Source organism: Diorhabda sublineata, chromosome 8 (genome assembly GCF_026230105.1).
Source record: "Diorhabda sublineata isolate icDioSubl1.1 chromosome 8, icDioSubl1.1, whole genome shotgun sequence".
Classification (NCBI taxonomy): domain Eukaryota; kingdom Metazoa; phylum Arthropoda; class Insecta; order Coleoptera; family Chrysomelidae; genus Diorhabda; species Diorhabda sublineata.
Window position 1 is genome coordinate 8,524,661 of NC_079481.1, and position 11,673 is coordinate 8,536,333.

Below are 11,673 nucleotides of genomic sequence, written 5' to 3' on the forward strand. Positions count from 1 at the left end.
CGGACCACTCATACAAAACATTTTAGTCTGTGCGATTTTTTAAATGTACCTCTCCGTATTTCGTCGTCGTGATAGGGTAATAAATAAAACCCAAACGACAACAAAATCATTTTACTTTTTCACCATATTATACAATAAATGAAATAATGAACAATTTTGTGTAAATTCAAAATTACGAGATTTGTGTACAAACAAACAAAAAAAAATAAACACAAATTATAACAATCTAAATAATATTATTTAAAGCTTCAATAAAATTAATTTTTATTTACAATTATTTACATTATTCGTCTAATAAAAAAACTAAATATTTTTTTTACAAATAATACGAAGTGAATAGTTTCCATTAAATCCACAGAACTTAACTAAAACTGAAATTCCAACTACTAGATTTTTAATTTTTTTTTTTATAAGTTGGAAACTTTGTAAACAATCCTCGTATCATTTGGCATTATTTATTTTTTCAGGCGAACAAAAAACGTTCTCTAAAATTGAAAAACTTTTAACTTGTTGCAAAATTTGAAACCAACTGTTATAACTATTCAGTCCGCCATAAAAAAAATGCCAGTGGCGTTAAGTATCAATATTAAGGGTATTAATTCTCGGATTAAAATTAAATAAAAACTAAAACTGGTTCGTAATTAAAAACTTCTTGTTCTCTTGCGCGTGAATGCTACGTGTTTTATATGAAAAACCGAAAGTTGCAAGTATCATTCAGTTTTATATATGCGCATAACTTTTTCGCCACGTTTTCATTTTTTTAAGTAGTTTGAGTAACGTTCCAACCATCCTTCCAATGATCAACTATACATTGGAAGGCGAATATCGGCGTAAACGTTGAACGTATCGTATAGTACCGGCTTAAGGTGCCAGCCATCCTTTCAATGATAAAAATAATTTCAAATTTGCCCACATTTGTTATCACCTGATGAAGAATTGCATTCGAAATATTTTTTTTTTGTAATCGAGATAAATAGTGTTTAATAAACACACCCTGTATTTCTGACGAACGTTTCAAACAGCGGGAGAAAAAATTAATAATCATTATGCTGCGAAACTAGCTACATAAATAAAAAAACACGGCACATACAAATATTGAGATAAGTTCCCACCTCTTCTTTGGAAATAAAATTTTCTTGAATGAAAATCAACGTTTTCCGGGTTGTAATGTAGCAAATGGGAGAAACGAATTCAGTATAATTCGCACATAAAGCAATTTGTTATCGCTTAACCAAAGGAGGCGCCTGCTTCAAGTATCTTTCAGAAGTTGCAAATATGAATCAGAAAAAAAGTTTTTCCTGGCAACAATAAAGATCCAGAGTACAAATACTAGTAGAAACAACGTTACATCGTTGTAGAAATCTTGGATACAGTAACATGGGCGTGAAAATGCGCCTCCTACATTCCCATTTTGACTCTTTCTCTAAGGTTACAGCGAAAAGTAAAGTGAACAGTTCCACAAAGACATACAAGAAATAATAAAAAGTTATCAAAGTAGTTGCTCACTGCTGCTGGTATCTCAAGAGACATTGCCAACACAAAAAAATGGCAATTTAAATATCAATATGTGCCGTACTTTTTTTCATCACAAAAACCGAGATACCTTAAAATTGATATGTAGGTACATATTAATATTCGAAAAAAACAGAAATCCATGCGGTTTTTCTAATAAAAATTTTTCGATAACAGCGTTCGGATTCTGAGTATCCTGATTGCGAATCAAGTAGGAATATCTCTCATATCCAACCATGGCGTATCTTCGTCGAACCTTTCGACGCGAACCTTCTGCTTATAATGATATTCCTTCAAGTAGTTTTTGATATCTTTTGGTAACTTCAATTGATTTATATCGTCGTAATTGAGTTTCGATGATACAATTACCGCCCTAGCTAAATGCTGAAGGGAAAAAGGAAATTTTCTATTTAACGGCCAAGTTAATAGTGGTTCGAAGAACATGCAACTGCTAGGATCTTTGTAGTGTTCTATTAAACCATATACAGTGATCGACGTATATACACCCGGATCGTGTGAATCGAAACTGAATCTGTGATTCCATTGTTCTATTCTCGCGTGCAAAGATCTACCGTACCTTCGGAAAGATACGCTGAATAGGAATTCTTCTTGAGCCGAATCTCGCAATAAAAACGTCCCTTCGGGTTTGCCTTCGAGTAATTCTTCAGCTTTGTATCGATCCATTTTGCCTATAAAGAATAAAGTATTCAAAATAAGAATTTTGAATTATTAATTAAATATTTACCCCAATAAAAACTGCAATTGGTGATAGTTAATAAATCGGGTACCAAACAATGTATAAAATCAACTTGAGTATGACATCCTGTTATCGTATCTAACGGACCCGATCTGAAAGTAACATGATTTTGGAACAACGATTTCAAGGATTCGACATTGAAATCAGGAGAACAAACCAGTTGTAACCTAAAAAAATAAACGTTAATTTCTTAATACAGTTTTTCTCATATTTTTTTTTACCTCCTCGGAGCTTGTGATTCTGTTTCAGTATCAGAACACAACAACTGAACCCTTTTGATTAAACGGAAATTCGCAGGAGCTACGACACCTTCTTCTATTTCTCTAGCTCTAGCTATTCTAGCAGCTTCTTCGCAATCTTCAGGTTGACCCCTCATCCTATATCAAGAAAAATTAATAATGAATAAATAAAATATGTTAGGTCATAATCAATTATTACGTTCCTTTGGTATTTTAAATTGGTGGCTCTTACTTACCATTGCATGTCCATAAAAGGGGAACTTATTATAATATTAGGTATGGAACTAGTGGCCGGTGCTGTCCCATATATCCCTTTAACACCATTCACTTCAGTAACTGCCGCTGTTCCACTCGCTTCTTGTTCTTCTTCTCTAGTTACATTATTATCAGAAATACTGGTCGATGATTCAGAACTTTTTAGAGAGCTCTGACTTTCTCTAAAAACAATCAAATATTTGATATAGGTATTCAATAAAAAAATATTAAATAAAAGGGCACAATTCGATCAGACATTATCACTGAAACACATTCAATCTTAAAACTTGTGGTTTATTCACTCACTCCTAAGTCTTGACAAAAATTCTTGAGAAAAAATCCAATTGATGTTGATAAAGTAATAATAATAAAAATATTTTGACGAAAACGTACCTCTCATTAGTACTTTCATTAGATCCCGCAGGTACATTATTGTTTTCATTAGAATAATTACGATAACACGTACATTGACAACAATTTTGGTTATCCTGTGTTGTGGTCCTTTTGAATCTGAATTTAATACCCCATTTGGGTGATTTTTTCATGGATGTCGAGCTTCTATTAGACGATGTCGGCTTTTTTTCGCGTTTCGACGTGAAAGGAAGTGGTCGGTCACGACAGATATTAAAAAAATTGATTCTACTCTTTTTTGTATTGTCTTTTGGTACTGAAATTTGTGATGTGCTTGGACCGGCTTCTACCGTTTCTCGGTCATCACACATGCAAGAACTGTTATCCATCATTTGAAGTAAACCATTAGTTATATTATGCAAGAAACCATAAAATTTACATTTCATCTCATGCAGGATCTGAAAAATTCCAGATATCCTTTATTCATAACTTTTTTCGACAACCCTGTAGATGAAATTCGATTGTATTTTTTCAATGTTTAAAATCATCTACTTTTAATTTGTTATGAAATATTTTGAGTCACACTGTATCACAAAAAATGTTTAGATTATCATATTTCTTTTTTTTTTAGTGTTTTTGATATGATAAAATTAAATTTCAATATAAATTATTATAAATTAACATGTTTATAATTCGATCCCTAAAAAAAAACTTCTATTCAAGATAAAATAGAAAGTGAATGTTTATAAAATAATTACGTTTTCATGAGACATAAAATTAATTTATATTACTTACATCTTATCAATCAATTTATTGACATTGAAATAAAAAGAGTATCATGCACAGACTGAAGCACTGGAAGAAATAGCTTTGATACAATCTTTTAATAAATGACTAATTTAAAAAATCGGTACGCAACATGAATGGACTTGTATGGAAGCGTAGTTGCCGGCATGTATGTTAATTTAATGATAAGGAAGATATCTATACAGGAAATGTAAAACGTCTATAAACAGTACCTTTCTCAAGCTAATATTTTATTATTCACAATAAAAAATGTTACGATAAAAAGAAATTAATAATAAATAAATCACTTAGTGTGACATAATCAAGCCTATTTTATTTCTATGGTCTAGAGAATTGCGTTAATTGAAAATAAAATATAGTTTGAGTTAATATTAGACGTTATGTTTGTTTGGGGATGTACTACCAATGGTGGATTTACCAGCAGGCTGAGTAGGCTGTAACCTAGAGCTGCTGATATTAAGGAGCTGTAAATTTGAATTGTTACCATTGGTTCTAATAGAAAAAGTTAGTTTCTTGGTATAACTGTACATTTAGGATTTAGAAACAGAATTACCTCAAAAAATAATAAACTATTATCGTTATCGCTATTATAACAATAAACATTAATTTGCACAAGATTGTATGGATTTAGTCGATAAACTTTAATGGTTATTGATAAACATTTCTAATCCCATACTGTATAAAACAACAAGATTAATTACAGATGTTGCAAATTTAATTATATATATATATATATATATATATATATATATATATATATATATATATATATATATATATATATATATATATCGCTCTCCTTGAAAAATCTAAAACTTTAAAATAATAATCATGGCAACAATGTAGATAAAAGATACTTAGGGTTGAGTGAAACAGGAAATTGGTTTTTTCATAAGGATATAAGTTAATGATTTAGTATATCTGATTTTTTTAAAATGAACCTGTTAAGTTTACCTTTACATTGTTAATTTTTCACTAAGTATATAATATTATGCAATTACTAAAATTTATATCTTAAATCTTATTATCTTAAAGAATATTTTTTGTAGAAAACAGCACTATGTAACGATGTTTCAATAAAATATTATCTTTCATAATGTAACAGGACTAGAAAACATTTTATATCATACAGTCTATAAAAACAAGTCTCTAAAATACATCGTTAATATTCACACAATCTGAATTACAACAAATAAATAAATAATTTTTTTGGTATTCTGATTAGATTACTACAAAAATAAATCATGGAAACATGCATGAATTCGATTCAAAAGATTTATTAGTTTCATGTATCCACTTACCCCTACAATACAAAACAATTAACAAACTTTATTTGAAGAATTTTGAAAAGTTATATTTATATTTGCGATGTTGTTTACATACAAGAATGATAAAAATTAGTTGAGAGCAATTAATAATATAATTAAATTTTTTACTTTTTCTATACGACCTCGACATTCCGCCATTTTGGTTATATATAATCTTGTACTTCGAAAACACATTTTATCTAATTTATTGCCATGGTATCAAGTGTGTGCTCAAAGAATAGCGAAGGAATTTTGATTAAGCTTTATTAAATTAATTTCGAAACTAAAGATAAACATTACGTCACGCATTCTTTTGGAATGGGTTGGGCGTACTTATACATAAATCTAAAAAATATTACATACCTAGATTTGCTCCTCGTTTGTTATTGAAATTTTCTTTTAATGGCAAGCAAAAACACAAAATTTAAATATGGATGTGAAAATAAAAATCGCGTTGATAAACAAATATTTTTTTCTAAAAATATCTTTTGACAAATTTGACTTGACATACGTTTGACATAATCTCATAGAAATAAGTTTGGTGACCAACATAGCAAACTCAAACTTCCTACGGTTGCTTTCAAGGGGTATAATAATATAATAAATAAAAGAATACCGAGTTTATCATTACATTTTGTGATTTTTTTAAGAAAAATTAGAAAGAGTTTCAATGAAAATATTTGAATCCATATATGCTAGGTAAAAGTTATCTGTAATTTAGAAACGAGTAGTGTGACTTCTTGTCAATAGATGGCCTAAATTATATTATTTATTATGTTTAAATGGAAATCATATTTGCTTTCAATAATTTATAAGAAAAACATAAAAAAGTATAAGAAAATGAACCAATTTTTGTATGTCAATATGAAAAACTTTTTGGTACGTCAATTTTATGAAGATATCATATAAAAATTGTAGGACTCTATATTATTGAAATTCCTAAGTACGTAGTTTATATTATCTGTTAATATTGTGAATATGGTAAACATTTTATTGTTTATTTGATATAGTTTATAGATTCAAATATAAAAATAAAATTTAATTATTTTATTTTCACAATAGTAGATTTATTGTAGGAATCTATATCTTCACATTTAGATACACAAAAGTGTGGCCTTTTGTTAATAGATGGCGAAAGCTGTATATGTTAATCAAGATATCTAATTCAAATTCAACATAGTAATTATTTCTCTTCCTAATATATATTATATTCGTAACTATGCAAATATAATTCTAATCTACATACAAATAGTTAAGCCGACAAACAACTTTACTTTCCCTGATTAATTATATTATTCGAGACATCTTTGAAGACACACTAGTCGTAATTCTATACGTTTTTGCACAGACAAAAAACGAGCTCTGTAGCTTAACAAATCGAGGCCGGAAATCTACTTACGAGATAAAGACGATATAATGTACGGAAAGCATGGAAATTTTCTGGTATAAATTCATTTTTTCGGTTTATACGTAATAAGTCGTAGTTTTATTGGTAAATAATTATAAGGTGTAAAATCAATTTATAGAATTATTACGAAATAATAATTATATTTCTATTTACGGAAATATTTCTTAATATGGACCTTTCAATCAATCTCTTTAGAGGATTTTTTTACTTCACGTTCCATGTAATTTGAAGTGATTCAAGGAAACACGTGCAACAAACTTGAGAAAATTAATGTTTAATTTGTTCCGTAAAACTTTTAACACCCTCCTCGTATTTCTTGATTACAATCTTGTACTTTGTTCGAAATCATCGGCGACACTAAACTGCTATGTCATAATACGGCGAGCGAATAGAATGAAGATGTTAACCTTGATGTTTTGTGATAAGAGCATCTAAATTCCTAATGTGAGTTGATTCCTGCAGGAATAGAGAGTAGAAATCTCGTTGCCGTCTAAAGAGAATTAACGTACGTGTGTACCTGGGCTTGTTTAAAACGTTCAAATGTTAATTAGGTAGTCCCTTTCACAGGAATAAAGTTAATCTAAAATTTTGATAACCGAACTTTAATGATACAGGGTTGTTCTACATATATATATATATATATATATATATATATATATATATATATATATATATATATATATATATATATATATAGTATTGCATGCAAAGGTTAGGTTAGGTTTATATTTGCATTTTGTTAATATTTGATTGGGAGAACAGTGCCGCGTGTATATTTATACAAAACGTGCAGTTGCTTAAATTTGGTACGATTTGATATAACAACCTGTTTTTCTTATTACAACCAGGTGATTTACAACAATTCATTCATTCTCATTTTAAACGACGTATTAATAATCTTATATATTAAAAAAATTGATGATTTCCATCCCGAGTCCGTTCAGGCGTTCTACCCAACCGATTTGCTTAATTTTTTTTTTTCAATGAAAGGTATTGATGCACAGATCAGCCATCAACCATCGGATTTTATCTAATTTTCACAAATCTCAAGTTATACTCAAATGCGATTTCCCCCTGTACATTACTTATGGGAGTTTTTCACATACACACGTTCTATCCTCAATATCTCAGGTTCTAATATAGCTACAGAGTTCGTTTCACTTTAAGAACACTCGCCGAAACACCTTCTTTCTTTTGAGTTTTTGAACACTTAAATCGATTGAGTTGGAGAGGAGCTAGGCGCGGACATTCAATGTGGAGTTATGGATTTTTTTAGGTTTCTGGCAATTTTTCTACATTCAAAGATCTATATCTCAGGTTCTAATATAGCTATAGAGTTCGTTTTGATTTGAGAACACTCGCTGAAGCAACTTCTTTCTTTTGAGTTTTTGAACACTTAAATCGGTTGAGTTGGAGAGGAGCTAGGCGCGGATTTTTGTAGGTTTTTGGCAATTTTTCTACATTTAAAGATCTATATCTCAGGTTCTAATATAGCTACAGAGTTCGTTTTACTTTAAGAACACTCGCTGAAACACCTTCTTCCTTTTGAGTTTTTGAACACTTAAATCGGTTGAGCTGGAGAGGAGCTAGGGGCGGACATTCAATGTGGAGTTATGGATTTTTGTGGGTTTTTGGCAATTTTTCTACATTCAAAGATCTATATCTCAGGTTCTAATATAGCTATAGAGTTCGTTTTGATTTGAGAACACTCGCTGAAGCAACTTCTTTCTTTTGAGTTTTTGAACACTTAAATCGGTTGAGTTGGAGAGGAACTAGGCGCGGACATTCAATGTAGAGTTATGGATTTTTGTAGGTTTCTGGCAATTTTTCTACATTCAAAGATCTATATCTCAGGTTCTAATATAGCTATAGAGTTCGTTTTGATTTAAGAACACTCGTTGAAGCAACTTCTTTCTTTTGAGTTTTTGAACACTTAAATCGGTTGAGTTGGAAAGGAGCTAGGCGCGGATTTTTGTAGGTTTTTGGGAATTTTTCTACATTCAAAGATCTATATCTCAGGTTCTAATATAGCTACAGAGTTCGTTTTGCTTTAAGAACACTCGCTGAAACACCTTCTTACTTTTGAGTTTTTGAACACTTAAATCGATTGAGTTGGAGAGGAGCTAGGCGCGGATTTTTGTAGGTTTTTGGCAATTTTTCTACATTCAAAGATCTATATCTCAGGTTCTAATATAGCTACAGAGTTCGTTTTGCTTTAAGAACACTCGCTGAAACACCTTCTTTCTTTTGAGTTTTTGAACACTTAAATCGGTTATGTTGGAGAAGAGCTAGGCGCGAATTTTTGTAGGTTTTTGGCAATTTTTCTACATTCAAAGATCTATATCTCAGGTTCTAATATAGCTACAGAGTTCGTTTTGCTTTAAGAACACTCGCTGAAACACCTTCTTTCTTTTGAGTTTTTGAATATTTAAATCGGTTGAGTTGGAGAGGAGCTAGGCGCGAATTTTTTTAAGTTTTTGGCAATTTTTCTACATTCAAAGATCTATATCTCAGGTTCTAATATAGCTATAGAGTTCGTTTTGCTTTTAGAACACTCGTTGAAGCAACTTCTTTCTTTTGAGTTTTTGAACACTTAAATCGGTTGAGTTGGAAAGGAGCTAGGCGCGGATTTTTGTAGGTTTTTGGCAATTTTTCTACATTCAAAGATCTATATCTCAGGTTCTAATATAGCTACAGAGTTCGTTTTGCTTTAAGAACACTCGCTGAAACACCTTCTTTCTTTTGAGTTTTTGAATATTTAAATCGGTTAAGTTGGAGAGGAGCTAGGCGCGAATTTTTTTAAGTTTTTGGCAATTTTTCTACATTCAAAGATCTATATCTCAGGTTCTAATATAGCTATAGAGTTCGTTTTGCTTTTAGAACACTCGTTGAAGCAACTTCTTTCTTTTGAGTTTTTGAACACTTAAATCGGTTGAGTTGGAGAGGAACTAGGCGCGGACATTCAATGTAGAGTTATGGATTTTTGTAGGTTTCTGGCAATTTTTCTACATTCAAAGATCTATATCTCAGGTTCTAATATAGCTATAGAGTTCGTTTTGATTTAAGAACACTCGTTGAAGCAACTTCTTTCTTTTGAGTTTTTGAACACTTAAATCGATTGAGTTGGAGAGGAGCTAGGCGCGGATTTTTGTAGGTTTTTGGCAATTTTTCTACATTCAAAGATCTATATCTCAGGTTCTAATGTAACTACAGAGTTCGTTTTGCTTTAAGAACACTCGCTGAAACACCTTCTTACTTTTGAGTTTTTGAACACTTAAATCGATTGAGTTGGAGAGGAGCTAGGCGCGGATTTTTGTAGGTTTTTGGCAATTTTTCTACATTCAAAGATCTATATCTCAGGTTCTAATATAGCTACAGAGTTCGTTTTGCTTTAAGAACACTCGCTGAAACACCTTCTTACTTTTGAGTTTTTGAACACTTAAATCGATTGAGTTGGAGAGGAGCTAGGCGCGGATTTTTGTAGGTTTTTGGCAATTTTTCTACATTCAAAGATCTATATCTCAGGTTCTAATATAGCTACAGAGTTCGTTTTGCTTTAAGAACACTCGCTGAAACACCTTCTTACTTTTGAGTTTTTGAACACTTAAATCGGTTATGTTGGAGAAGAGCTAGGCGCGAATTTTTGTAGGTTTTTGGCAATTTTTCTACATTCAAAGATCTATATCTCAGGTTCTAATATAGCTACAGAGTTCGTTTTGCTTTAAGAACACTCGCTGAAACACCTTCTTTCTTTTGAGTTTTTGAATATTTAAATCGGTTGAGTTGGAGAGGAGCTAGGCGCGAATTTTTTTAAGTTTTTGGCAATTTTTCTACATTCAAAGATCTATATCTCAGGTTCTAATATAGCTATAGAGTTCGTTTTGCTTTTAGAACACTCGTTGAAGCAACTTCTTTCTTTTGAGTTTTTGAACACTTAAATCGGTTGAGTTGGAAAGGAGCTAGGCGCGGATTTTTGTAGGTTTTTGGCAATTTTTCTACATTCAAAGATCTATATCTCAGGTTCTAATATAGCTACAGAGTTCGTTTTGCTTTAAGAACACTCGCTGAAACACCTTCTTTCTTTTGAGTTTTTGAATATTTAAATCGGTTGAGTTGGAGAGGAGCTAGGCGCGAATTTTTTTAAGTTTTTGGCAATTTTTCTACATTCAAAGATCTATATCTCAGGTTCTAATATAGCTATAGAGTTCGTTTTGCTTTTAGAACACTCGTTGAAGCAACTTCTTTCTTTTGAGTTTTTGAACACTTAAATCGGTTGAGTTGGAGAGGAACTAGGCGCGGACATTCAATGTAGAGTTATGGATTTTTGTAGGTTTCTGGCAATTTTTCTACATTCAAAGATCTATATCTCAGGTTCTAATATAGCTACAGAGTTCGTTTTGCTTTAAGAACACTCGCTGAAACACCTTCTTTCTTTTGAGTTTTTGAACACTTAAATCGATTGAGTTGGAGAGGAGCTAGGCGCGGATTTTTGTAGGTTTTTGGCAATTTTTCTACAATCAAAGATCTATATCTCAGGTTCTAATATAGATACAGAGTTCGTTCTTTTCTATTATAATGATTTCTGATACTTATTTAATGGATTCGATGCGACCGAAGCCGCGGGTAAAAGCTAGTCTGTTTAAATTCCATTTGGTAGCGTCAAGTAAAATAAACACGACGAAGTGTGCGTGAGAAAATTTAACATTTGTCTCAATGATGTTTAATTGTTTGTTTTCAGTAGCAATTCACGTGAAATTAAGTACATCTTTTGGTTTATACCTGCTTGTTAGTCAATCGAAGATAAGTGGAACTCAAAATTGTGTATAGGATTATAAAAAAAGAGCTCTTTGGGTTTTTTTCGATAAATTTTCAATACTTTCTTGTTATATTCCTACAACAACATTAACTTTTACTTTTATTTTTAATTAAGTATTGTAATAAGATCCCATCGTTAAAGCAACTCGTAAATCTCGGTGAGTTTTAGATTCTCATTAGAATTTTAATTATAGACTCATATTGTTTCATGTGTGTATGTGA

The 11,673-nt window shown here is 31.1% G+C and overlaps 1 protein-coding gene across 3 annotated transcripts; it reads right to left on the reverse strand.

Annotated features, from left to right (window-relative positions):
• Window positions 1-97: 97 nt before the first annotated feature.
• LOC130447675 (suppressor of cytokine signaling 5) lies at window positions 98-5,730 on the reverse strand. Of its 3 annotated transcripts, none has more exons than XM_056784629.1 (6): window positions 5,592-5,730; window positions 3,157-3,572; window positions 2,745-2,945; window positions 2,491-2,646; window positions 2,258-2,436; window positions 98-2,201 (listed from the first exon to the last, which is right to left on the reverse strand). In XM_056784629.1, the coding sequence occupies exons 2-6, from the start codon at window positions 3,558-3,560 to the stop codon at window positions 1,720-1,722; spliced, it is 1,422 nt and encodes a 473-aa protein (XP_056640607.1). In that variant the 5' UTR covers window positions 3,561-3,572; window positions 5,592-5,730; the 3' UTR covers window positions 98-1,719. The 3 variants fall into 3 exon arrangements, with proteins under 3 accessions (XP_056640607.1, XP_056640605.1, XP_056640608.1); XM_056784627.1 differs by lacking the exon at window positions 5,592-5,730 and adding an exon at window positions 5,358-5,549; XM_056784630.1 differs by lacking the exon at window positions 5,592-5,730 and adding an exon at window positions 3,910-4,168.
• Window positions 5,731-11,673: the final 5,943 nt, after the last annotated feature.

Excerpts from the sequence above, each read along its gene's own strand:
- LOC130447675 (XM_056784627.1), bottom strand. The coding sequence starts at position 5,423 with ATGTGTTTTCGAAGTACAAGATTATATATAACCAAAATGGCGGAATGT. Across the intron at positions 3,573-5,357 it reads GTCGAGGTCGTATAGAAAAA|ATCCTGCATGAGATGAAATG; the intron begins GTAAAAAATTTA and ends GGAATTTTTCAG. Across the intron at positions 2,437-2,490 it reads GAATCACAAGCTCCGAGGAG|GTTACAACTGGTTTGTTCTC; the intron begins GTAAAAAAAAAT and ends TTATTTTTTTAG.